At 41.1% G+C, this 27,807-nt stretch overlaps 2 protein-coding genes and 1 long non-coding RNA gene across 8 annotated transcripts in view; 2 read left to right on the top strand and 1 right to left on the bottom strand.

Moving 5' to 3' along the window:
- The first annotated feature begins 340 nt into the window (after positions 1-340).
- On the top strand, positions 341-26,651 carry arf3b (ADP-ribosylation factor 3b). 3 transcript variants are annotated; one of them, XM_051948346.1, is made up of 5 exons: positions 341-481; positions 2,585-2,827; positions 2,917-3,027; positions 3,122-3,246; positions 25,935-26,651. In XM_051948346.1, the coding sequence occupies exons 2-5, from the start codon at positions 2,680-2,682 to the stop codon at positions 26,106-26,108; spliced, it is 558 nt and encodes a 185-aa protein (XP_051804306.1). In that variant the 5' UTR covers positions 341-481; positions 2,585-2,679; the 3' UTR covers positions 26,109-26,651. The 3 variants fall into 3 exon arrangements, with proteins under 3 accessions (XP_051804306.1, XP_051804308.1, XP_051804307.1); XM_051948348.1 differs by lacking the exon at positions 25,935-26,651 and adding an exon at positions 5,623-7,804; XM_051948347.1 differs by lacking the exon at positions 341-481 and adding an exon at positions 510-650.
- Positions 8,664-26,656, bottom strand: LOC127534052 (uncharacterized). Its single transcript, XR_007941995.1, has 2 exons — positions 26,561-26,656; positions 8,664-8,803 (listed from the first exon to the last, which is right to left on the bottom strand). It is a non-coding gene; the product is annotated as an uncharacterized LOC127534052 (long non-coding RNA).
- Positions 9,793-27,807, top strand: part of erbb3a (erb-b2 receptor tyrosine kinase 3a) — a 45,227-nt gene continuing 27,212 nt past the window's right edge. For 2 of the 4 annotated variants that reach the window (XM_051948342.1, XM_051948339.1), the window contains exon 1: positions 9,860-9,946. Coding sequence is in view for 2 of the 4 variants with exons in the window: in XM_051948340.1 (XP_051804300.1) it covers positions 10,087-10,119 (33 nt within the window). In the remaining 2 variants the exon portion in view is untranslated. Of the gene's footprint in view, positions 9,947-10,017; positions 10,120-27,807 lie in introns of all 4 variants that reach the window. The other 2 variants (XM_051948340.1, XM_051948341.1) reach the window with 2 other exon arrangements.

Below are 27,807 nucleotides of genomic sequence, written 5' to 3'. Positions count from 1 at the left end.
CATTTCAGATGTGCCTATGGCTAATCAGTCCATTTTATGATAAAATAAAAATATATAAGGAACTTTATTAATCCTGAAAGAAATTCTTGTGCCAAACATATTCTATAATATTATAGAAAAAATACAGTAACATGAGGTTGAACGCAATGCCCAGTAGAAAAAAATAAATAAAATTAATAAGCTAAAATGAAACTAGAGAAGCAATCATTAATTCTGGCAGTCATACTGAATGCGATTATTACTCATTACTGCAACTCTGTTAGAAACAAAACAATGTTGCATTATTTTTTTTTTACAAAATCGGGACTGATCCAAAAAAAAAAAAGCCATTAGTTGACCACATTGTCACCAGGTTGCTCAAACGTCCTTTCAAAGGTCTGTCTGTCTGATTTCGACAAGTACTCTCGCGAGATCTCGTTTCCTGCTGAGTTGTCACCCGGAAAATATCGTGAGACATTCAGTAGAGGACTGCTCAGCTAAGGTAAGTCATACTGTTTCCATCACCTACACCGAACATTTCACGGAGGTCCCGGAAAGCGATAGAATAACAGCAGGGCTGCCGTCCGTCCTGTGTGCCGGTGTGTAGCCTCGGTGTGGCCGCGGGCTGGAGCGGCAGCGGGCGGCTCGCTGGTAGCAGGATACCCGCTAAGGTGATGAGCGGTCGGATGAGTGGGGCGGATCAGGACGGCTAGCTACCATCATGTTTAATCGATTCCCGCGATTAAATCCAGCCGGGACGGATAAAATAGTCTATTATTGGTCCAGTAATGAGATGATTTAGCCAAAATGAAGTTTGAATACGAGGTAGCTGAGGCTGAGGGGCGTTCAATGTGCACCTAATGACGGCAGGACGGCTTGTAAGGTTACCTAACGTAGCATCTCTAGCTAACCTGAGTCACCCGGAGCTCAGTGGACATGATCAGACCGGCTCACAGCGGCCCTGCTCCACATGAACACACATGTTCTATTTAAAGCTGTTCATGAACATGTTTTGTGGTGAGGAGAGGAGCTGGAGTCAGGCTGTGACAGTTGCTGTGCTGGTCCTGTTCAGCACCATGGACAGGGCTGCATCCAGACTTAGAGATACTGCTGTCTGTGTTTATTGCTGTTTTCTAGTCTGATAGTTCACTTTACTGAGCCTGTGTACCCTCTGGAGCTACAACCACAGTCGCAGCATAATTTAATCAGTGCAATTACATTATATTTTGAATGAAACTGCCTTGTCTGTTTTCCATGTTGAAAATGACATGCATGCACTTAATAATTCATAACGCGTGATCACTGTGATATTTCAGAAAGCGCAAGTTTCACTACACACTATGTTTGTACAGTCAGAAAATATGTACAGCTGAGGCCAGAACAAAATGTCTCACTTTAAACACATCAGATTGTGTCGACTGTTTTGGAAAAGAGTGCAGTTCTCACTCTGAGAGTATTTTTAACCCTGGAAATAAAAATGATTCCAATTATTGGCCGCCGAGGGGTCCCAGTAGTGCTACATGGCACCTAAAATTTGCTAATTGTCTTTTCTTATCCATATCGTTAGTACGTTTGCACGAGACATAAACTATTAATCGATTTCAAATCTAAATTCCAAGCAATGTAATTAACAAATAACACTGAGTTAACATAATGCAGCATGTGTGACCCAAGGTTTGAACTGCCATTTCAATGGCTTTAGAAATTCATGTCGTCCTCCATGTCTCTCTCTTTTGATGATGTCTCTTGTGATAATGCTGCAACGCTTGTTTTAAATCCTCTACACACTGAATATTGAGTTTGTTAAAAAAATCAAATCGCAAACTGTACCGCTCTAATTTGCACTTTATTCACCTAAAACTGTCACTCTGCTTTTCAGTACTGTAATTTAACTGTTGCTGTTTCAGCCTACTCTCTGTATGTGCCATCTATTTAATGTGTGTTCACCCCGAAGGAAACTTTTTTCTGAGCTTTTTCCCTTTCTTGAATCGTGGGTCTAAGATAGAGGTGTTGCATGTTGTGGTGCAGATTGTAAAGCCATCTGTGACACTTTTTACTATAGCTTGACATGACTTGATTTAATATAATCAAGCATAATGCAGAGAAGAAAAGCAGCCTTCTTTCATCTCTGTTTTCGATCAGGTGGCTTTGTGATGAGATGATGTTGAAGCCAGGCCTGGTAATGTAGGACATTCTGTATGTGCTCTGAGGGCTTGGCGTTGTTGCAGGCTAACATTTGAAGGAGAAAAAAAAAAACACAGTGAAGAGGGTCTGAACAGATTGTGCTGTAGCCTGGAGTCAAGGCTCTGACATGCATCTCCATCACCATTTCTGTGATGATGACTGTGGGCGAGAAGCTCTGCACCTGTCTCGCGGTGTGCATGTAGAAGTGAGATTTTCTGGCATGGTGGTGTACTTTCAGAAAGGTGAGAGGTGGAATGAGCTGGAGCTTTCTTTTCAGTTAGCCAAAAACCTGACAGACAATGTGCCTTGTTAATAATTCTGTCCTTATTCTGGCACGCTAATAATTTATATGAGCATTTTCACTTCTCAGTGTGGCTGCACGCATAAAAGACGCGCTAAAAGGTTTTTCATTTCCTTTCAGCCCTCCTTAATAATCGATCTCTGCTGGACGACTGAGACTTTGCAGAAAAGCCTCCAGCATCACGATTGTAGCCGCAAAAATTGAAGCTGTGAATCATGGGGAACATTTTTGGGAATTTGCTGAAGAGCCTCATAGGAAAGAAGGAGATGAGGATTCTGATGGTGGGGCTGGACGCAGCTGGAAAAACCACAATCCTCTATAAGCTCAAACTGGGGGAAATAGTCACCACAATCCCAACAATTGGTACGTGTGAAGAGTTTTCTATTCATGCACGCTGACGATGAATCACTGTGTTTGCTTCACATTTTTCCTGACCTCTTCCCTCCTTTCAGGGTTTAATGTGGAGACGGTGGAGTACAAGAACATCAGCTTCACTGTGTGGGATGTCGGTGGGCAGGACAAGATCCGTCCCCTCTGGAGACACTACTTTCAAAACACACAGGGTGAGCAGAGCTAATCAGAGGGCAAAAACAGAGGAACGCTTCTCTTCTTCTTTCGAAAACACTCTGTATGGCATATTTTCTGTGCCCGTTTCAGGTCTAATCTTTGTGGTGGACAGTAACGACAGAGAGCGTGTGAACGAAGCGCGAGAGGAGCTGATGAGGATGCTGGCTGAGGATGAACTGAGAGATGCAGTGCTCCTTGTGTTTGCTAATAAACAGGCAAGAAAGCGGCACTCTTCTGCATATACAGACACACACAGTGCACATGAATACAAAACAGGCTCGTAGCAGAGGAAGAAACCCTCATCAGCCTTCTTTCTATTGTTTCTTGTGGATGAAATCAAGCTTCTTTTGTAAGCCGGGGAAATTATTTATGATATGAAGTCAAATACAGTGTAAACGGTTGATGAAAACAGGCTCTTTTTTTGTTATTAGGTAACGATATTGCGGCAGAATTAAAATAGCTAGCAGGTCTAAGTAAATAGGAATGCAAGACAGAAATGAGAACAAAAGTGTGTAATCCAAAATGACTAACCACTGGCATTTTTGACCACAAAACATAGATTAATCAAGATCAAATCATGTTGTATGCCCCACACTGATATAATTAATTAAACGGTACAAATCTGCAAAAATACCATTAAAAATCATAAAGTCTTAAACATGAGTGAAATGAAAGTTATCTCCTCTTCTGTTTTTGAAGCAGTTGTGTTTTTTCCCCCATTACTGATATAAATGCCCCTGCTATGTTTTGGAGTAATGCCAGAAAACTGTGAAATGCGAGTCTTAATTTGTCTCCTTTTGTTCAACCAACAATCCAAAGCTCAAAAATGTTGTGTTTACAATTTTATGTAGATATATAATGATGATATTAACATATTATACAAGAGCAGCCATATTTCTTTTGAAAAATAATTAAAATAGTAGCTGATCATTGAGCCAGTAGAGTTTAAATCAGAGCTGCTTCAAGTCTGAACCTCGATCTGCATCTGGATCAAACAGAAAATCAGTCCAGACCCAGCACGGCTTTATGAAATGTAACATATTCTGTTCTGAAATCTATTTTATCTTGATCAATAATTGTCCAGTGAGGCTAAATATACAGAGTAGTTGGAGATTATTAACAGCGATCCTGTCCCTGCATTAATGTGGTTTTAATGTGGTTCATTTTCCCATTGTTGACACTGTTGTCATAGCAACGTTAGCTGCTTGAGAGAGAGTTGTGTGTTGCTGAATTCACACACAATGGAGAAAATACACAAGTTGTACCAGAGGCTTTGCTATCAGCCCCAGAACTGCTGATATAGAACATAATTTCTACAACTTGTGTAAACTTTAAAGAAATGTCTGAGTCAGAAATAAATATGGACAAACTGTCTCGGGTTTGGGCTGGTCCAGTCACAGGACATGTGATGTTTGTTCAGGGGACACACAGAGGCAACTGACTGCAGGTAAACATTGCCATTTCTATCACTAGCTTAACTGAACAATTTACTGTTATTTTACAGGAATTCTAATTATGTCAAGTCAAATCTCAAAAAGTACTGTAAAAAAGTCTAAAACTTTAAAGAATGCCAACCTGAAACCCTTTTTTATAAATCATAATTTGATCTTTTATACTTTTATGACATTTGAGCGTAAAATTGGTATTTTACTGTATTTAGATCAGAAAACAAATATTTATTTCCAAATGGCATGGGATATTTTAACAGTTATTTTAGCTGTTTTTTTCTGCATTGGTAAAAACAAATAATAGGTAGTGAAATCCCACAAAAATATCACATTATATTACTGTAAAAACAAAAAACAGGGAAAAACTGTACATAATCCACACATCCACATGAAAAATGTTTTTGTAAACGAATCATAATTAGTTCTTTTACAGCATGTGACCATAAAGTTACACTACTTTACTGTATATAAGATAGATAGATATAGTAATAAATGTTTAAACCTCCTGGTTTATATTATTGAAAAAATAATAAGATGTACTTTAAAAGTAGACTTAAAATATGTATAATTTTCCCAAAAAACACCTAGAACCTCCTGAGCAAAATACATTTACAATCACACAGTTTCACCTCGCATGAATTTAACCTTTTTTTCCTCAAAGTTGACAATGTTTTGATATTATGTTTAGTCTTGCTTCCATTCGTTGGGAATTATACAAGTAAAATTTTAAATATGACTAATGTATAACTGGATGCACATTACCAGACCTGCCTCTTTTTTTAAATTGCATTCAACAGTTACTCCGCCAATTACTTTCTAAATTACTGACTAATTATTGGTCAACTAAAAAAGTTAAAAGTATCCTTAGAAATTTAAACTGTCATTACTTAACAGGTTTGCTCTGTGTAGTATTTGTAGTAGCATTTTCAAAATGTACTGTCATTTATGGCAGCAGTAGGACGTCATCACACCTAAAAAATGAATTCACCATCAAACTGGCTCTGTGTTTTTACAGTGGAACAATTAATGAATACCACATAGACAAATATAAGAGCACAAACATGCCTGAAGTCACTGTTTTCTATAAATACAAAAACTGGAGGGTAGTTCTCTCTGCTCACTGACCTCTCTCCTCTTTGACAGGACTTACCGAACGCCATGAACGCTGCTGAGATCACAGATAAGTTGGGCTTACACTCCCTGCGTCACCGTAACTGGTACATCCAGGCCACCTGCGCCACCAGTGGTGACGGCCTCTATGAGGGCCTTGATTGGCTGGCCAATCAGCTCAAGAACAAGAAATAAGAAGAAAAGTGGAAAAGCCAGCCAGCAGCAACACCCATCCGACTCTCTTTGTTTTGGGGATGGGGTGCGGGGGGAGGTTCAGGGGTTATGATTGATCGGTGTGAAGCAAGATTCTGGGTCTGGGGGAGATTTCATTTTTTGGTCTGTTCCTAATAGTTTTCAGCCGTTATTGAAAACAGATTCTCATGTTCATATTTAACCACACACACACACACACGCACACACAAAAATGCACACTAACCGTTAGCAGTCACAGCAGACACTTGCTTTTCCTCCGTCCACCTCCCGTCTTTAGGTGCAATGTACTGTATGTTAGTCTCTAGGTGCTGTGCCGAGTCATGTGTGACTCCTCTGAGTCAGCAATCAGTCAAATATGACTTTGTTGATGTTTGTTTTTCAACTGTCAGTCGTCCACTCAAAGAACTGTTCTGTGTCAGTTGCACTTCATGTTGTCTTTTTTGTTCTTCTAATCTATTCCTGCGGGGGTAACAGAGCCATGTTTGAGAACAATCACTGCTGGCAGATTCATGTCACCGGAATTAATTTTAATAGTTTGATCCCCCCTTTGAGTTTGCGAGCAAAGCTGAGGCACTTTGACGCTCAGATTTAGCGCATACATGTGCGCGCACACGTAATGTGTGTTCATGAGAGCGGCCTGGATGGTATTGATCAGTCCTGGGTTTCCCCTTCCTATCACACATCCTCTTACTGCCACATTTTGGAAATCTTTTGATATCTGTGGTGTGTTTCTACTCCCCGTGTGGCAACCCGAAGCATCGAAGCCGCCCTTTTTAAATATTTTAAAACGCGCAACACGTCCTCGATTGCCTGACCTGCATGCATCCTGCTGCTGTCCTCCATCCTGAGAGCTGCGTAGATGTTGATGCTCATCGTGTTCTGGTGCTGTTTACAACTAACTGAACCACATCAGGTGGCAACATTTGCTAGGAAAATAACACCCCTGTAATCAGCTGTGAGATCTTTTAACATGAAAACACTACAGAGGCCGATCTGTGCATTAACTCGGCACAGATGCTGCTGCTTGTCTGCCTTCTTGTGTGCCCATACCAGTACTCAAACTGCATCAGGTCGCTCTCGCTTGTGTGTTTTTGTCTCAGACCTGCATATCGGGGGGTTGGTTCTGTTCCTCTGTGTTACTGAATGTGAATATTGTTGATGACTCTATAAATGGCTGTAATGATGTTTATCTGACATGCATAGTCCATCATTCCAGTGATGTGTCTGCATAATAACGCAAAAGAAAGCGGGGTAGGCAGATCAATACGTCGGTGTTGTTGTTTGCAGATATTCGTCAGCATGTCCACGACTCACCTTTGAACAGCAGACGAATTACTCCGTCACAAGCTGATACCAGCAGAATCCACAGACTTCTGTCAATAAAAGTATTTCTTCGTGCCATACACGGGCACTTCTGCTCATATAACCGTAACAGTGCAACATGCTGTACATCCTCTCTACCAACTTAGCAGTGCTTGTTCATATTCAGCATCTATGTTAAGTCATGAGTTTGATCATTTGGTTTTCGTGGCCTTATATTTAGTGATGACTTCTGATTGATTTCCTCTCGGCTAGTTCAGTCCTGATTTCGATTCACATATATTTATCTATAAAGAATGGTTTGCAGATTTATTCCTCTATGCCCTCAACAGGCATTTTTTTTCTTTTTTTTTCACCACAGATCACGATGATAAGCAGAGGTTTTGTCGTATAGCACGTTTTGTTTTTGCCAGTATACTTGATTCATATTTGGTGGTAGATTTTCTTTGGGGTTTAAAGAAACTTTGGTGTAGATTGTGTCTGTGAAACAATGATAATCAGTGCGGAAATTAAAAAAAAAAACAAATAAAAAAACCTTCTGATGATTCATTCTGTACCGTTATAGTTACACAAGTAGTTTTAAAAACGGTGATGACCATGTTTCAATGCTGAGTGCATGGAGACATCTGTATGTGATGTAAGACAAGATCCTGCTGTACTACAAATAAACCCGTTTTCTGTATGACCTGTGTCATCAGCTGAGAGTGACTGTTACTGCTGCATATCTCCACTTAAGGACAAAAAAAAAGAAAAAATGTTGAAAAGATGTTGCTATGACAGGTTCCTGCTATGACAGGTTCCTGCCATGAGGGGACACTGTTTAGCAACTCTAGCTGTTCACTCTGTGTTTAAAAGCATGAACATTTCTGATCTATAAGATACCATTCAAAGTTTTGGGGATCCTGAAGACCTGAACTTCCTTTAACCCTCATGTTGTCCTATGGGTCAAAATTCACTCATTTTAAAGTTTGAAAATGTGTAAAAAAAAATATTTTCACAGTGAAACTTCTGATGTCCACATTTTTAACATTTTTGGGAAATCTTTGAACATTTTTTGGTGGACAAAAAGAAATGTTAAAAATGTTACTTAAGAACAATCACAAAAAAGGGCAACAAAATTCAGCTAATTTTGCTGGATTTTGGTTGATTTTTATGTGAATGTTCTTACAGAAAACATGAGAAGTTTTACTGATATGTATGTAATCACTGTAGATATTTTTAGATTTTTTTGGAAGATTTTTACTCATTTTTTGAAAATATTTACAAGAATTTTCTTGCCAAACTTGTTTGTTTTTTTTTTTTTAAATAAAACTTTTAAGGGAAACTTTTCAGGAATAATTGGAATTTCTCAGAAATTTGGGGATTTTTTTTCTGAATTTTTGGATTTTTTTTCAGACAAGGAAACAGTATTTTTTGGTGCCTGTAAATGAGGACAACAGGAGGGTTAAACAGATTAAAAACACACTTTATATTGTTTTATTACCTTGAAGAGTTTTCTTTTTTTGACAACAAATTGTACAAAGATGATTTGGACAGATTGGTAATCATTTGGTTGTATTTCTGCCTTTATTTGGCAGTGCAGAGAACACTAAAGAAAAGGGGCTATGTTAGTGGGGCATTTGTGCATAAGTCCAAACTACTAGGTCATCTGGTTGCCTTTACACATTGTTTTTTGTGTGACCTCAGTGAGCCCTGCTGTAAAACATAAATACAGTGGCTGTTCATGTTGTCCATGTATGAGAATAAACGTTGTGACTAAAAATGTTTTCCTTAATACACAGGCAGAGTTTTTGCACGACGCAATTCACAGCTTTAACAACAAAAATAATGATAATAAAGACAAAGCTACCAACAAAAGGAAGGAACATAGATGAAGTAGTGGCTGCAGAATCTAAAATGCTGTTTGTGTGTTACAAAGAGAATTTATAATTAGCGGAGAATAAAGAAATAAAACATCTGGTAGCTATCTTCCATCTTCCAGAGATGCAGCTGAGATACAACATCTACACAACACTACTGCTCACAACTCACGAAACACAAAATATTTCATAAAATGTGAAACATTTCTGCATTCAGAGAGACAATGAGAACAAGTGTAACAATACATCGTGATCAGTTCTGCAAATCAAATTGCACAAACAACTGACCTATGAATCCATGACTCCCTGTATGATGTTGTCTTTATCACTCCTTAAAAGGTGTTGGAAATAAACATTTGTGCAACATGAGATTCACTAGGATCAGTACAGCTATAAAATAGACTGTTTTTACACTGTAAAAAATGTCTCATTTTAGATGATCGCTCATAGCCTTGAACGTGCAACATGAATTATTCTGTACAAACTTTGATAACTGCAGCTGTTTATGAAGTCCAGCTTTACTGTGCTGCAAATGCTGCAGCCATCCACACCAGTTCAACGGTAAGAAACGTTTTACAAAATCAAAATCATCTTTAACAACGTGAATAAACAAGAGGAAATGTGTTTGAACAAGTGTCCCTGAACGGATCTAAGGCAAGCAGCATTTTAGTGTTTTAAAACGTAACGACCTAAATAGTTTCATCTTTCAAGGTGCTTTCAGTCTTCCTACAGGGAGTTGTTTGTAGTTTGTGACCCCTGCATGAGTCCTCCCACATAAATCAGTGCAGCAGGAGAAAAGAGCCGCTCCGGCCGCTGATTGGCTGAGCGCTGCGCTCCAATCACTGAGCTGTAGTGATTCTTCTCACACGGAGCGCTGCGGGTGGACTGAGTGCGGTTCAGTCAAATGTCAAACAGAGAAAACACGAACAGCGTTCACTTCTGCAGACCGGATTTACTCCGCAGAGGTAAGCGAAGGAGTAATAAAAACGCAGGACAATCTGGATTTAACCTAACTGCAGCTTCCTGGTTTTTAAAGAGACATGATCGGAGTGAAATGATTGAAACTTTAGGGAGATAAAAGGACTGATTTTCTTGAAGCCTGAGGATGAGGATGAGTGGCTCCATGAGGAAGGTGCAGGTAGTGCTGTGCGTCCTGCTGCCGTGTGCTCTGCAACTGTGTGGCGCGGAGAGACAAGGGGGTGAGCGGAACACACACACGCACGCACGCACGCACGCACACACACACACACACACACACACACACACACATATTCTGTTGTCCACTAGGACACCCTTTTAGTGTTTTTTTTAAAACACTATAAAAATATTTTTTCCAGTTGTGTTAAATTACAGATAGGCCTAATAACTAAATTCATGGGTGAAATGGCTACACGCTATATGCTAAGTCTAAAAACTTATTAGTAATTTGATCTTTCCAACTGTAAAATTACGGTGTTTCTTTTTACTTTATTTATATTTGTAAAAACAAAAAGTAAAGATATATGCACGCATCTGAAAGAGAAATTATGTATATTAGGACAGGAAAAATGGTACAATATTTGTTTAACTATTATCTGACAGATTTTCCCATTTTGTTATATTAAATAATTTTTTGTGAAAATTAAACTTTGTTAAACAAAATCTTATAAAATCACCATTATCAATCAGGATCATTAATTTACATTCTGACTGTCAAAATATTTTTTAAAAGTGTAAATATGTGTGTGTGTGTGTGTGTGTGTGTGTGTGTGTGTGTGTGTGTGTGTGTATTGTGTTGTGTAACTGATGGAGGTGAAGCTGTACACAGTGTTTATCTGATTAATAATCAATCATTTGGTTTATTAAATCCTAGAGAATCCTTCCCGACGGTCCAAAACTCTAAAGATTTGTACTTTTAATTTTGCATAGGAAATTATGAATTTACCTTGAAAATAGTTCATTTTCAGTTCAGTTTTAGATCAGCTGGCTGATCAGAACTGTCTGTGGCTGTCACACAAATACAGCATGGTTTAAATCGGAAAGCAAATTGATTCCAGTATTTGAGTAAAACGTGTGTAGTTGTACGTGGTGCTTTGCCACCACTGAATGTTGGCGACATGTTTGGAAGCAGAGAGCTGTTGTGATTTGAATCTCAGTGACTTTGTGTGAACTTTGACCTGGTCTTGCTGTTGTTGTTGTTGCCACCTGGCTGCAGGTGAATGAGATGAGAAAAACAATGTGAACATGAGATCATCCATCTTCAGGCAGCTGATGCTCAGGTGATGGAGCCAAAACTAAAACACCAAAGACATCAACGTGGAAGCGGAAAAGGTTTCATCACTCAGAGGGATCATTTACAGTTTGCTCCTTGAGGAAATACATGAATGCAGTTTCTGTAATGTGAATTTTATGTTCCAGTAAAGACACAAAAATGGTTGAAAATGAAGAGAAGGAGCCCTGATGCACATCTGATGACACTTGTGTTAGTTGTATGAGTGCTGCAAAACTAATTCAGTTAAACTGTTTGAATATTTTATGATGTCAGGTTTTATTTGGCCTAATATCAACCTTTGACTTGTCAGCGGTAATATTTTAGGAACAGAACAACTGATGGTTGCACAGGTTTGTGGTTAATTGGAGGCCTTAATGGTGTTTCATGTAACATTTCAGTGGTTTTTGTATCCTTGCGGCATTTTTCTGAAATGATGCCAAGAAAAAGCTCCAGACACGCTCACTGAGCATAAATCTCTAAAGTGACACGTTACACAAACATGTAGTAAACAACTCAGTTAGTGCCAACTTATAGTACTTCCATGTTCAAATGCAGTTCTTGTGCCAACAGGAAAACAGGTGATTTATTATTTTCATCATGGAAAAATCTTGCATGTCGCCTTAATGTGTCAGATTTGAAATATGTCATGCGTCTGAGAGGGCTGAGCTTGTTTGTGAGTCAAATCTGATTTCTTATCTTTAAAAAAAACAACAATAGGTTAAATTGCTTTTGTACTTTTACAGGCATATATGTATATGTATTTACAGCTGCTTGATTGTGTTTGTAGAATCCCCTCCCCCCCCAAAAAAACTACACAGCCCATGTTCACTATAGTGAAGAAACATATCACTTAACAATTCAAATAAATTCAATACCAAGCTCTGGCTACACTTTGTGAGAAGGATCGGTTCATTCGTGTGACTTGTTAACAAAACAGAACTAAAGTAACAAAGTTGCTAAATTGACTAAAAGTACCACCAGATTCTTTCTTTTAACCCAAACCCACAATGATAGATATTAATAAGAATCTGCTACTTATTTATTTTTCCAGCGGTTGTTTGCTACGGAACCCAAAACGGTCTGAGCATGTCCGGAAATTCAGAGATCCAGTACAACCTGATGAAGAAGATGTACACCGGCTGCGACATTGTGATCGGAAACCTGGAGATCACCATGATGGAGCACACCAGAGACTTCAGCTTCCTGCAGGTGCGACTGTGAACATCACAAATCTACAAATTAACCAACGTTGCTTTCACAGAATGCATGTCCCTGAGACAAACTGCTAGCTCGTCTAGACACAGACATGAATCAACCTCATTCACTCAATGACAGAAACAATCAAACATGTGAGGCTTCTTCAGAAGTCACAGGGAGCCAAAACATGTTAGTCAGTCTGTAATGGATGATGTCTTTATTTCAAGTACATGGTGAGCTCATTTACTGTCTGTCCCCCTCCAGTCATGGTGACTAACAAAACCAGCAAAACACACCTCTGCTGCCAAGTTGTGACCCGGATAACTGTCTGATTAGCAAATTCAGATAAGGTTTTCTTTTCTAATCACCTGTATTTTTTCTCCCCAACCTCACAGTCTATTAAGGAGGTGACGGGCTACATCTTGTTTGCCGTCAATGAGTTCAGTCGCCTCCCTCTTGACAAGCTGCGTGTCATCCGAGGCACCACGCTCTACGAGGACAAGTACGCCTTGGCTGTGATGGTCAACTACCAGAAAGATGGGCAGCACGGCCTCCAGGAGCTGGGCCTGACACACCTTACAGGTACACGGGAAGTCGCACCTGCAGTGTGTTTAACGAGTGGGAGGTGAGAATGCAGCAGATAGACGCTCAGAGTGGATCTCTGTTTCTGTTGGAGCTCCCACGCCCACACAGTGTAGCCACACCTGCAGAATACCGGTCGGCAGCGATGTGAGCTGATCGCACTGATGTGGAGTCACTGGAATCTCTCATGCGCTCAACCGCCAGTGAAACATGAGATGCGGCACATTATACTCGGCTTGTACACAAGAGGACAATATTGTTGGTACCCCTCGGTTAATGGAAGAAAAACCCACAATGGTCACAGAAATATTTTGAATCTGACAAAAGTAATAATAAATAAAAATTCTATGAAAATTAACCAGTGAAAATCAGACATTGCTTTTGAACTGTGGTTTAACAGAATTTAAAAAAAAAACAACTCATGAAACAGGCCTCGATAAAAATGATACCCATCACTTAATATTTTGTTGCACAACCTTTTGAGGCAATCACTGCAGTCAAACCATTTCTGTAACTCTCAGTGAGACTTCTGCATGTGTCGACTCCTGGTGAGCAAACTGCTCCAGTTGTCTCAGGTTTGAAGGGTGTCTTCTCCAAATGGCATGTTTCAGCTCCTTCCACACATGTTCAATAGGATTTAGATCAGGGCTCATAGAAGGCCACTTCAAAACAGTCCAATGTTTTCCTCTTAGCCATTTGTGGCTGTTTTTAGCTGTTTGTTGTGGCTCATTATCCTGCTGCAAGACCCATGACCTGTGACTGAGACCAAGCTTTCTGACACTGGGCAGCACATTTCTCTCTAGAATACCTTGATAGTCGTGAGATTTCATTGTACCCTTCACAGCTTCAAGACACCCTGTGCCAGATGCAGCAAAGCAGCCCCAGAACATATGCAGAGCCTCCTCCATGTTTCACAGTCAGGACAGTTCACCTTTAATGTCTTTAGAGGTTGTTCTGGGCTCTTTTGTTACCATTCATATTATCCGTCTCTCCCATTTGTCATCAATTTTCCTCCTGCACCCACGTCCAGGGAGGCTGGCTACAGTCCCATGGATCTTACATTTCTGAATATGTTCAACTGTAGTCACAGGAACATCAAGCTGATTGGAGATGGTCTTATAGCCTTTACCTTTAACATGCTTGTCTTTAATTTTCTTTCTAATCTCCTGAGACAACTCTCCCCTTCGCTTCCTCTGGTACATGTTTAGTGTGGTACACACCATGTCACCAAACAGCACAGTGACCACTTGGAACCCTATAAATAGGCCCACTGACTGATTACAGGTTTGTAGACACCTGTGATGCCAATTAGAGGACACACCTTGATTGAACGTGTCCCTGTGTTCAATCATATTTTTAGTCTCACCTGTCCATAGAACATTCTTCCAGAAGCTTTGTGGCTTGTCAACAGGCAGTTTGGTAAATTCCAGTCTGGCTTTTATGATTTGTTTTTAACAATGGTGTTATTTTCAGTCTTTTCTAGGGGTACTATCATTTTTGTCCGGCCCTGTTTCATGAGTTTTAAATAATTCTGTTGAACCATGGTTCAAAAGCAATGTCTGATTTTCATTGGTTAATTTTCATAGAATTTTTCTTTGTTATTATTTTTGTCCGATTCAAGTTATTTCTGTGACCATTGTGGGTTTTTCTTTTATTAACCAAGGGGTACCAACAATCTTGTCCACGTGTATGTGGTGTAACGGTGAAGGGTGGACAGGAATGAGTCAGAGGCCTGTTTGGGTTTGCTCCGCTAATTTGTCCCTCCCCATTTACATGCATGTGTGTCGTCCACAGAGATACTGGAGGGAGGAGTGAAGATCATCAAGAACAAGTACCTGAGTTACGCCCCGCAGGTGAACTGGCAGGACATAGTGAATGATGAAAAAGCGGACATCATGATCGAGGACAACGGGCCGATAAGTGAGTGCAGAAGGTTGATAACCACACTGAACATCAGTTACAGTAAAAGATGAGTTTGAATGAAAACAAAACTCAAATGTGCAACAAAAGTGCTCCCAGCCACTGTAATTGGTATCCCAGACCTGCTGGCTGACAAAAAAAAATCTATTTCAGTGTAAGAAACGGGGAAAAAAATCTACAGGTTTTGTTTTTTATAAAAATGCATTGTGAAGTAAATATGAGACTTGAACCTACAGTATGGTCAGTGCAGATTTCTTTCTTTTTATGTTGTTATCTTTCTACCACAGTTGAGCAGGTGGAGGAAACGATGTGTGCTGAAAGAGACAATTTTTTCACAAAAAAGAAAGTAACTTCTAAAAAGAAAGATCCATATTTGATTGAACTAACTCTGAAGTACAAATGCACGATTTGAGGGAAATCTCAGATGCGACAACGATGTGACTTGTAATAAACAAATATTTAGGTGTAATAATGATGCTGTTCCTATGTGCTTCTACTTTAATAGCTGCTGACATAGACCTGAAACACTGAATATGTCCACTTACTGGTGCAATAACAAACTGAGTGAAGCAACTTGTTTGCTGTTCCACTCGTGATTGAAAAACACTTCATAGGTTAGAGTTGAGTTTAAGGATAACGCTCTGGACTTTGGATCAGAGTGTGTTTTTTAGTACACAGAGGGACTCTAGATTTTGTTTTCCATCTGTTGCAGTGAAATAGTTCAAATAAGGGACTAATCTCTTCGGAAACAGTATGAACGACAAGCCTTATTACCGCGACCACAACTTCTTCAGTTCAACGCACACTTTAAAGATGTGAACTTATTATTATCCTTTTATGTCTGATCATAAATGTAATATTCCACCTACTGACCAATAAAATGATCCCTCAGTGCCTTGTGACAAAGCATGTGGAGACTTGCCATGTTGGGGTCCACGAAATGACACCTGTCAGATCTGTGAGTCACATCAATACCTTCACCTTTATTTCTTTATTTTTCATGCATCAGTGCAGTTTATGATCCAGTCACTGCATTGGGGAGTCTTAAAGATGTCCTACTAATGGGGACTGCGAGATTTTATTTTACATTTTGATACTGCTTGTTTTAAGTTCAGTGTTTGTTTGCAGTTTCAATTAATGGTATTGGTGTCCAATTTTTACATAATGCATCAACGTGCTCTCCACTCTGTTTCAGTGACAAAGACTGTGTGCGCCCCTCAGTGTAACGGCCGATGCTTTGGTACAAAACCGAGCGACTGCTGCCACAGTGAGTGTGCTGGAGGCTGCACCGGACCCCTGGGTACAGACTGCTTTGTGAGTCGAAAGCTTTGATTTCTTTTAAACACAGGAGACATCTTGACATGTTGCAGCCAGAAACAAAAACTGCTATATAAGCTGCTATCTTCAGTTTTCAGAAAAACTAGCTGAAAGCTGAAAACAGCACAATTCTTTTCAGTATCCTGATCACTGACAAATTTTTATGACTTTCTGGCACACTTGAGTCACGACATCCCTTGATGCACACACACTTGGACACATCATCAGTGTTGTTTTCTGGAGTCACTGGGTGTTTCAGGTCTTACAACAGACACCCTCACCCAGGTGACCCGTTTGAGGTTCATCAAGCCTCAGCCTATGTCCAAGTGGCATTTTGCTGTTCCCACTGCTCCCCCCCTTTTAGCCAGAGCCATCTAGATGCTCTCTCTGCTGCGTCTATGTTTACTGATGGCTCTCCTCCTACTTGCTCCCATTATTCCTAGGATTCCTTAGGCTTTGTGTAGAGAGTGGCCTGCACATCCCCTGCTGCCCACCTCCACTAGCATGCACCTGGTCTTCCTTCCATTGGTCCAGCAGGCCTCCACCAGCTCTTGATATTATACCCTCTTCCGGTCATGAGTTTCCTCCATTCTCTCCTCCCAGGGCACAGTCTACTCCAGCTTAATTAGCTGCTTTGTAGCCTCTGAGATGAGGAGTAAGTCAGGCCTCAGTGTGGACTGGACGATGTGTGCTGGTATTTTCAGCTGCCTCTCTTGGTCAACCGACATCGTCCAGTCCCGGGCTGACATTCGTGCACCGGCAGAAGAGTTCTTGGCTTTCTTCTTGGGGATCTGGCTTTCTTTAAGAAAGCATATTGCCTTAGGTGGAGCTTGGCTGAGTTTGCTGTCTTTGATCCTCTCGTCGATTGCCTCGGTGATGGACTTTAGGACCTGGTCGTGCCTCCAGCAATAGCGACCCTCACCCAATGCCTTTTGGAAGGACATGTTCCAGTGTCCCTGTTTTGGAGCACAGGGGGCATGCTGGTGTTTCTGCTTTGCCCCATATGAACAGACTGGAAGGGCTGGGCAGGACATCGTAGACCCCTTGGATCAGGAAATTGATCCTTTGGGGGTTCCACTTCCAAATGTCCTTCCAGGTGATGTTGCGCTCCATTTGCCTGTTTCCCACTTTGTCCAAGCACCCTGTTGTCACATGACAACAGCTCTGCTTCATCGCTCCTCTTCCACAGAGGCACAGACTTCCTCCTGTAGCAACATCTCTTCTTCCCGCTGGCAGAGGCGTATGATGGTGTTGTCTGGCTTCCAAGTCTTCCAAGCTCTGCCTTGCGCCACAGACCCAATGATGACTTTGTGTTGAAGCCGGGATTCTGCCTGCTGCACTGCTTCTGCCGCCCTCCATTTCCTCCCTGTCCTCACGACAATCTCTGCCCCAGACACTTTGCTGTCTCTGGATTCAGTGTAGTGTAGATGTTCCTGTGTCCGTACAAAAATGAATAACTATTGTGAACGAACCAAGTATTCACTGGGATGAAGGTATGTCAGATATAAATCAAATCTCTGCTTTGTGTTCCTCAATGTGACATTTTACAGGCTTGCAGGAACCTCAACAACTTGGGCTCCTGTGTCCCTCAATGTCCCCAGACTCTGATCTACAACAAACATGCCTTCAAAATGGAGCCCAACCCCAATGCAAAGTACCAGTACGGTTCTCTTTGTGTGGCCCAGTGTCCCAGTGAGTCTCCACTCATGCCGCCTTACACCCACATGTTCACACCGGCTCAGAGTTGGCCGTTGACCTCAGACAAATACAGTTTTTATGGTTGCAAATGTTTATGCTGTCACTGACACACCGCATTGTGTTGATTCGTGATGTTTTCTGTTTTTAATAGCAAACTTTGTGGTGGATGGCAGCTCATGTGTGAGCAGCTGCCCGTCTGATAAAATGGAAGTGGAGAAAAACGGAGTGAAAAGATGTGAGCCCTGTGGAGGCCTCTGTCCCAAAGGTATTTAATAGAACTACAAAGAGTTGTTTTCTGCATCTGAGAAACAAGCAGGGCACTGGTAGAAGTTACCTTTATGTAAGGGAAGGAGAAACCTGATCATGAAAAGACTCTTTTTGCAACACTTTAAGCAAAATTGTAATTAATTTACACATTCTACTTAAAATGCATTTAAGTATTCTGTCTAATAAATCTTTATCTGATGGCAGTGGAGTTAGTTTTACAGTCACTGCTTTATATAATGTTTGACGGTTAATCGCAAATGGAATCAGATTTATGTGGTGGTTATATCTTATTCTGCAAGTATAACAACTCTAGTTGTCAGATAAATGTATTGCAGTAAAAAAACATAAAAGATGAAATATTTCCCTATGCAGTTCAGTGGAGTAATAAAACAAAGTAGGACACAATGAAACTGGGATTGTTCTGAGGTGCTTTCCACCACAGCTGCTTGGTTTAAATCTTCTCTTTTCCTAAACACACATCAGGAGTGAAAGAAGCAGTCAATGTTTCTGGCTTGAAACTGCAGTCAAAGCTTGGATCCAGACTTTTGGGGGTTTCATAAGTAACAAACTTGAGGAACTAATCCTATCCACTTCCAGGATGAGACTTTCTGTATCATTATTCTTTTTCAGAATCAGTTTGTGGTTTGAACATGTATGGCTGACCAATGTTACAGCTTGTTATTGTGTAGCTTAGAGTAGTTCTCCAGTGTTTGAGCAGAGATGTAGGTGAGCTGGTGTTGTGGTGAAGGGATGGATGTAGACACTGTAGAGGCGAGGACTTCACAGAGTCAAGTTGTTACAACCTCTTGACACCTGAATTTATTTACAATTAAATAAATAAAAAACTTTTTTTGTGTGTGTTTTTGCTTTGCAGCTGATGCTAAAATAAGTGGAGATTGTCAATTTATCCATTACACGCAGAACATAGATGCATAGATTAATAATAATAATAATGATAGTAACAGATATAGAATACTTAGATCCCACCCCAGCCGGTCCTACAAGAAACCAGTGCTTGCAAAAGGTTCCGAGGTACGTGTTGAATATGCGCAAACCGGCATTGAGGGAATGGATACGCTATCTCGGCTGCAGTATGAATGAAATTGTTATGTTGCATATTCGCGACAATAGGCGTCAGGGAGTTAAGACAGGAGGGGAATATTTTCATGGAAACAAATTTCTAAATATGAAACATTGATGCACAGAGATGAGATCTTGGGGTTTAATCAGTGATCAACGAAAGAATCACTTTCCTAACCCTTTCGTTCTCCTCATCTTTGCCTTCTCACCAGCTTGTCACGGCACAGGAAGTCCAACCAGAGAAACCGTCGATGCTCATAACATAGACAGTTTCATAAACTGCACCAAGATCCAGGGCAGTCTTCATTTCTTGGTGAACGGGATAGAAGGGTAAAAAAACTCTTCCCAACAGTAGTCATCATTAGTTTTCATGCAACAGAGATTTTACTATATTTAGTTGGCCTGTAAGCATTTTAATATATTCTTTTTTCTTTGCTCAAAGGGATGTTTACAATGACATACCACCCCTTGACCCAGAAAAACTGAAAATCTTCAGTACTGTGCGGGAAATCACAGGTGAGCAGATTGTTAAACTGATAAGTTTTGTTTCTGATGTCACGTCACAGTGTTTTTTGCAGCCTCTGAAGCACAACTTTTCTGCTTTAAGGCTACCTCAGTATCCATTCGTGGCCTGAAAGCATGACGGACCTGTCAGTCTTCTCCAACCTCCAAACAATTCATGGCAGAATATTACATAGGTGAGTAGTAGTTTTTTATCGTTCTTTTCACGATCATTCTGTTATATCTTTAGCCATCTAAACCGTCACTGGCATGAATCTGACTCTATGTGTTTTATATCTTTATTTCCTTTTTATACGTCATTTTAATCCTGTTTAGAGGAGTGAGCTCTAGAAGGTACAGTAAACACTTTGCATGCTCGTCTCTTCGTCTTGTCTTGCAGTTATTGAGATTAAAATACTGTTTTCAGTTTCTGGAATATCATTTCATGGCTGATTCAGAGGTGGAGTTAACCCATAAGAAACCAGACTGATTTTTCCTTAAAGGACTTAATGAGTTAAGGTCAGACATAAAACTTTACAAGGAAGAGACTGGGGCACTCAAAGTGCTTGTTACACTGGTGTCACCGTGGGTTCTTATGGGTTAAGTTGGTGGTGGGAACAATAAGTCTTCGTAATATTCTTGCTTGCTCTTTTTCATGAAAACTGATGGATGTTTGGGTTGACTAAATCTGAGGTTCTGGTTGTATTTTGTGTAATCAAAGAAAGGCAATACGGTTTTTCATCTATAAATGTAATCACTGTTGAATGTTTAATTAATGTTGGAATTTAAATACCACAAAATTACACTGAAAACCATTACCTGAATTTATTTGGTGTTTTTTTTTTTTTTTTTTAAATTTCCAGTATGTAGCTACAGGTTGTGCAGTTTGAAAAACATTCTCTTAGAAGGACTACTTTTAAGGGTCCAGTGAATTGAAGTCATTTGTTTTGAATCAAGTTTGTCTAATTGCAGTTAGTGAAAGGCAGACATCCAGTCTCAAACCTGACCACTCAGGTTACCAAGAATAAGCAAGAAAGCCAGGTTACATTCTTTCAATGATGAGATTTAAACAAGTGGTTTGAATTTGAAATAGCAAACCTGAAATTACCATGTGAAAAAAAATTCAAATCTCATCATTTCAGAAAGACATATTTTTAATGTAAAATATTCAGTTGCCCACAAAATTTTCATTTAATTTCTTAGTATTTTAAGCAAAATTCAAAAATGTTCATCTTCTATTTCCTTGCATTTACCAAAATCCATCCTCTTCCTGCTCTTCCAGGGGCTACGCTCTTCTAGTGATGAGGACCAAATCTCTGGAGTCTCTGGGTTTGCGTTCACTGCGAAAGATAAACGATGGCGATGTCTACATCACAGGAAACAAGAATCTCTGCTACCATAACACTGTCAACTGGACGCAAATCCTAAGCAGCAGCTCCCGTCCGCAGAAACGCCAGAAGAACATCGATGTGAAGGAGAACCGACCTTTAAACGAGTGCGGTGAGTGGAGACGGAGCATCTTAAACCTGGTCAGTGTTGATTGTGCATCAGTATGCTCACTTCTGTTGTGTTTTGTAGTGAATGACAACCACGTGTGCGACCCCCTGTGCTCCTCTGATGGCTGCTGGGGTCCCGGACCAAGCCAGTGTGTCTCCTGTAATAAATACAGCAGGGGAGGAACATGTGTGCCAGACTGCATGTTCTTATCTGGGTCAGTCTTCACAAAAGTACTCCTAATATTAAAGCAGTTTGCCTTAATGTGAGTAATGTTGGCTGTGGCATGGCTGTGCTAAGTGTTTGAGTGTTATCTGCAGGGAGAAGAGGGAGTTTGCTTCTCCATCAGGGGAGTGTCTGCCCTGTCACCCTGAGTGTAAAATCCAGGAGGGGAAGCAGACTTGCACAGGCCCGGTATGACTATCTCCACCTCACACCTGACCAGAAAGTTCAAGACAGTCGAAATAACTTCTGCTGCCATCTAGTGGCTTTTAAATAGGCATGACTCTCCACTGTACTGCCGCAACTTGGAATCATTTCTTTCACCGTGCCAATATCTGTCAGCTAAGGTGTCCCCTATTGTTTCCAGGGAGCGGATCAGTGTGTAGCATGTGCCAGCCTGCAGGACGGTCCACACTGTGTGTCCTCGTGTCCTGAAGGTGTGGTGGGTGAAGGGGAAGTCATCTTCAAATACCCCAACAACCAGGGCCAATGTGAACCATGCCATGCCAACTGCACTAAAGGGTAAGACACGAGTAGAAATCTGAGGTGATGCACACAAACACACACATATGTGTGTCTCCTTTTTGTTGACAATTGTTGTATTTTGTGTTAAGGTGCTCCGGTCCAAGACTCAGGGACTGTGTGGAGTCTTCACGGTTATTTAAGATATGAAATCAAATACTGTGTAAACTGTTGATGAAAATCGGCTCTTTTTGTGATTAGGTAATGGTATTGGCATCAGAATTAATAGCTGACAGGTCTAAGAAAATAGGAATGCAAGAAAGAAATGAGAAAAAAAAGTGTGTAATCCAAAATGACTAACCGCTGAGTTTTGACCACAAAAAGATTTACACATCATTTGATCAGGATCAAATCATGTTGAATGCCCCACACTGATATAATTAATTAAATGGTACAAATCTATAAAATTCCCATGAAAAAAAAATCAAAGTCTTAAACAAAAAGGAAATGAAAGTTAGCTCCCCCTCTGCTTGTGAAGCAGTTAAGTTTTTTCCAGTGGCTCGAACAACTGTGTCCGATATGACTGATTGTAATGAAAGGCAGTTAGTAATGAACTATAGAAGACAATTTAGTCGAGGGCTGCAGCGAAGTTATTTTCAACACATTGATATATATGTGTCTGCTATGTTTTTGAGTAATGCCAGAAAACTATGTGAAATGTTAGTCTTATGACATCTTAATTTATCTCCTTTTGTTCGCCCAAAAAAATTTGTTTATAAGAATTTATATATATATATATATATATATATAAATAATTTTGTTGATCAAATGTTATGAATGCTCAAATGATCAAATTAAATGCCACCTTGTTCTGACGGAGGGGTTTGAGTTTCCCTGTGATCCTGGGAGCTGTGTTGTCTGGGGCAATAGCCCCTGGTAGGGTCTCCCAAAGCAAACTTGTCCTGGGAGAGGGGCCAGACAAAGAGCAATTCAGAAAACCCTGATGAAAACACTCAAGAAGAAAGCCGCTACCTCACCTATTGAAACCTTCTCCCTGGAGCCAGGTCTGGTGGGGGAGCTAGTCAGAGAGCACCTGGTGGCCAAGTCTTGGGGCCCCGTGGGACTCTGTCGGGCATAGCCCGAAGAAGCAACACGAGGTCACCGCCCGGCTGGCACACCACCCACCAGGCAGGAAATCAGGGTCAGGTACTATGCCAACCAGGTAGTAGGCAGGAGCGAGCGTCTAGCTGCACCGCCCCCCTGGTGGCGTAGACTTGCTTTGGGGACATGGAACATCACTTCACTAGTGGGGAAGGAACCCGAGCTCATGTGGGAGGTGGAGCGATACCGGCTAGATATAGTTGGGCTTACCCACAGCAAGGGCTCCGGAACCAGAATCCTGGAGAGGGATTGGACTCTCTCCTTTTCTGGAGTTGCCCAGGGTGAGAGGCATCGGGTGGGTGTGAGGATACTCACGAGCCCCCAGCTGAGTGCCGCTTTGTTGGAGTTTTCCCCAGAGAACAAGAGGGTGCGACCTCATGTTGCAGAGAGGAAAACTGACTGTTGTCTGTGCTTATGCACCGAACAGCAGTTCGGAGTACTCGGCCTTCTTGGAGTCTCTGGGTGGTGTCCTGGAAGCGATACCGCCTGGGGACTCAATAGTTCTCCTGGGGGACTTCAGCGACGGAGAAATCCTGGAGGGGGATGATTGGGAGGAACGGCCTGCCCGATCTGAACGCGAGTGGTGTTTTGTTATTGGACTTCTGTGCTAGTTATGGACTTGTCATAAACACCATGTTCGAACATAAGGTTGCTCATGAGTGTACTTGGTACCAGAGCACCTTAGGACAAAGGTCGATGATCGACTTCATAGTCATATCATCAGACCTGTGGCCGTATGTCTTGGACACTCGAATGAACAGAGGTGCAGAGCTGTCAACTGATCACCACCTGCTGGTGAGTTGGATGCAGTGGCGGGGAAGGCTGCCGGACAGATCTGGTAAACCCAAACGTGTAGTGCAGATGAACTGGGAACGTCTGGCGTAGGACCCTGTCCATGGGGTTTTCAACACAAACATCCGGAAGAGCTTCTCCTGAATCCCGGGGGAGGTTGGGGACATGGAGTCTGAGTGGTCCATATTCAAAGCCTCCTTTGCAGAAGTGGCTGTTAGGAGCTGTGGTCTGAAGGTCACTGGTGCCTGTCGCAGTCGCAACCCAAGAACCCGCTGTCAGGGAAGCCGCCAGGCTGAAGAAGGAGGAATTTCAGGCTTGGCTTGTTCAGGGGTCTCCTGAAGCAGCCGACGGATACCGGTTGGCCAAAAGGACAGTGGCTGCGGCAGTCACGGAAGCAAAAACTCGGGTGTGGGAGGAGTTTGGGGAGGCTATGGAGAAGGACTTTCGGTTGGCCTCAAGGAGGTTCTGGCAAACCGTCCGACGCCTCAGGAAGGGGAGGCAGGTCTTTGGTCAGGTTGTGTACAGTCTGTGTGGAGAACTGTTGACCTGTACTGGGGACATCGTTGGACAGTGGAAAGAGCACTTTGAGGAACTCCTGAACCCAGTAAACACATCTTCTTTGGCCGAGGTAGGGCCTGAAGACTCAGGGGGATTTTTATCCATATCCGTGGCAGAGGTCGCTGAGGTAGTTAAGAAGCTCCTCGGTAGCAAGGCGCCAGGTGTGGACGAGATTCGCCCTGAGATACTGAAGGCTCTGGACATTGTTGGACTGTCTTTGTTGACACGTCTCTACAATGTCACGTGGGCATCGGGTACGGTGCCTGTGAAGTGGCAGATCAGGGTGGCGGTTCACATTTTCAAAAAAAAAAGGGACCGGAGAGTGTGTTCCAACTACCGGGATATCACACTTCTCAGCCTCCATGGGAAACTTTACTCTCGGGTGCTGGAAGGGAGGCTCCGACTGATTGTCAAACCTCGGATTCAGGAGGAGCAAGGACTGAAATGAGCTTCCTCCATCTGAATTCGGATGCCTCTGGGGAGACTGCCTCTGGAGGTTTTCTGAACACATCTGCCTGGGAGGAGACCCCGGGGCAGACCCGGAACACGCTGGAGGGATTATATATCTTGTCTGGCCTGGGAATGCCTCGGCATCCCCCAGGAAAAGCTGGAAAGCATTGCTGGGGGGAGGGATGTCTGGAATGACCTGCTTTGCAAGCTGCCTCGGCGACCCGGCCACGGATAAGCAGAAGACAATGGATGGATGGAAATGTTATTTTGTTATTTCTAGTCACTTTGGTAGGGCTGCACAGTGGAGTAGTGGTTAGCACTTTTGCCTTGCAGCAAACAGGACTTAAAACAGGAAAAAAAACGAACACCAGCCTTTGAGTAATACATGTTTAAGGTTAGATGATTGAAAAAATAATGAGATGTACTTTAAAGTAGACTCAAAATATGTATAATTTTCCCAAAAACGCCTAGAACCTCCTAAACAAAATACATTTACAATCACAGTTTCACCTTTTTCCTCAAAGTTGACAATGTTTTAATGCTATGTCTACTTCCATTCATTGGGAATTATACAAGTAAAATTTTAAATATGACTAATGTATAACTGGATGCACATTACCAGACCTGCCTCTTTTTTAAAATTGTATTCAACAGTTACTCCGCCAATTATTTTCTAAATTACTGACTAATTATTGGTCAACTAAAAAAGTTAAAAGTATCCTTAGAAATTTAAACTGTCATTACTTAACAGGTTTGCTTTGTGGAGTATTTGTAGTAGTATTTTCAAAATGTACTGTCATTTATGGCAGCAGTAGGACGTCATCACACCTAAAAAATGAATTCACCATCAAACTGGCTCTGTGTTTTTACAGTGGAACAATTAATGAATACCACATAGACAAATATAAGAGCACAAACATGCCTGAAGTCACTGTTTTTCTATAAATACAAAAACTGGAGGGTAGTTCTCTCTGCTCACTGACCTCTCTCCTCTTTGACAGGACTTACCGAACGCCATGAACGCTGCTGAGATCACAGATAAGTTGGGCTTACACTCCCTGCGTCACCGTAACTGGTACATCCAGGCCACCTGCGCCACCAGTGGCGACGGCCTCTATGAGGGCCTTGATTGGCTGGCCAATCAACTCAACAAGATCCTGCTGTACTACAAATAAACCAGTTTTCTGTATGACCTGTGTCATCAGCTGAGAGTGACTGTTACTGCTGCATATCTCTACTTGTTGACAAAAAAAAAAATATTGAGAAGATGTTGCTATGATAGGTTTCTGCCAGGAGAGGACAGTGTTTAGCAACTATACCTGTTCACTCAGTGTTTAAAGCATGAACATTACAATTCAAAGTTCTGGGGATCCTGAAGACCCTGTACTTCCCTTTAACAGATTAAAGACACAGTTTATATTGTTTTATTACCTTGAAGAGTTTTCTTTTTTTTTAAAAAAAAAAACCATGATTTCGACACATTGTTTTTTTAATCATTTGGTTGTATTTCTGCCTTTATTTGGCAGTGCAGAGAACACTAAAAAGGGGCTATGTTTGTGGGGCATTTGTGCATAAGTCCAAACTACTAGGTCATCTGGTTGCCTTTACGCATTGTTTTTTGTGTGACCTCAGTGAGCCCTGCTGTAAAACATAAATACAGTGGCTGTTCATGTTGTCCATGTATGAGAATAAACGTTGACTAAAAATGTTTTCCTTAATACACAGGCAGAGTTTTTGCACGATGCAATTCACAGCTTTAACAACAAAAATAATGATAATAAAGACAAAGCTACCAACAACAGGAAGGAACATAGATGAAGTAGTGGCTGCAGAATCTAAAATGCTGTTTGTGTGTGACAAAGAGAATTTAGAATTAGCGGAGAATAAAGAAATAAAACATCTGGTAGCTATCTTCCATCTTCCAGAGATGCAGCTGAGATACAACATCTACACAACACTACTGCTCACAACTCACGAAACACAAAATATTTCATAAAATGTGAAATATTTCTGTATTCAGAGAGACAATGAGAACAGGTGTAACAATACATTGCGATCAGTTCTGCAAATCAAATTGCACAAACAACTGACCTATGAATCCATGACTCCCTGCATGAGGTCGTCTTTATCACTCCTTAAAGGTGTTATCCTGATTGGATGCTGTAACTTTTAGCGTCACAACAGATGCATAATGTCCACATGAACGCACAGAATAGAAAGCACTGCAGGTGATTGTCTCATGTGGGCTTTTGCTTGTATTTTAAAAGATAAATGTTACTTTTCAAACGTACACTAGTGCTGATTAACCTTGTAGAATACGTTGACACAGTCGAGTCTCAATAAGTTGTTGGACCTGCTCTATGAAGGAACAGCGCAATATCTCAAAATCCATCTAATCTGACAGGGTGCACTATTGCCCTTTTAAAATCTCAAAAAACTCCTCAAGCTTAAATATAATCATCTTCTAACTGTGGATTAATCCTTATAAAAGGCAGACAGAACAATAAAGATTACCTGTCAATTAAATTAGTGCTGGCGTTTCTTTGCTCGTAATTCACCAAGATGGACTGAGTCACCACTTTAAATGAACCTTTGTGTAATCAATTAATATTTTACCTCACAAGAAATACATTTACGACCATCACACAGGCAATTTCCTCAAACTATTATTAATTTTTAGACATGCATCAGTGGAATTTGTAAGGCTCCAGAGAAGGAGGAAGAAAGCCAATCAGACTTATGTGGTAAAAAACAGACAGAAATATTTCTGAGCCTGGGTGTCCTGAAGATTGGCAATTTCTAGTCCAAGAAAAAAAAAAAAGAAAATAATCTATGAACCAAGTTATTTACTCATATAGGGCAAATTAAAAGTTT

The sequence above is a fragment of the Acanthochromis polyacanthus genome, chromosome 5 (assembly GCF_021347895.1).
Source record: "Acanthochromis polyacanthus isolate Apoly-LR-REF ecotype Palm Island chromosome 5, KAUST_Apoly_ChrSc, whole genome shotgun sequence".
Taxonomy (NCBI): Eukaryota; Metazoa; Chordata; class Actinopteri; family Pomacentridae; genus Acanthochromis; species Acanthochromis polyacanthus.
The sequence above is the reverse complement of the archived record's forward strand: the minus strand, read 5'-3'. Positions and strand labels throughout refer to the sequence as shown.

What these genes read in the sequence shown, in the direction of transcription:
- arf3b (XM_051948346.1), top strand. Translation starts at nt 2,680, where the DNA reads ATGGGGAACATTTTTGGGAATTTGCTGAAGAGCCTCATAGGAAAGAAG. An exon ending in CACCACAATCCCAACAATTG is followed by an intron (nt 2,828 to 2,916) that starts GTACGTGTGAAG and finishes CCCTCCTTTCAG; the next exon opens with GGTTTAATGTGGAGACGGTG. An exon ending in TTGTGTTTGCTAATAAACAG is followed by an intron (nt 3,247 to 25,934) that starts GCAAGAAAGCGG and finishes CCTCTTTGACAG; the next exon opens with GACTTACCGAACGCCATGAA.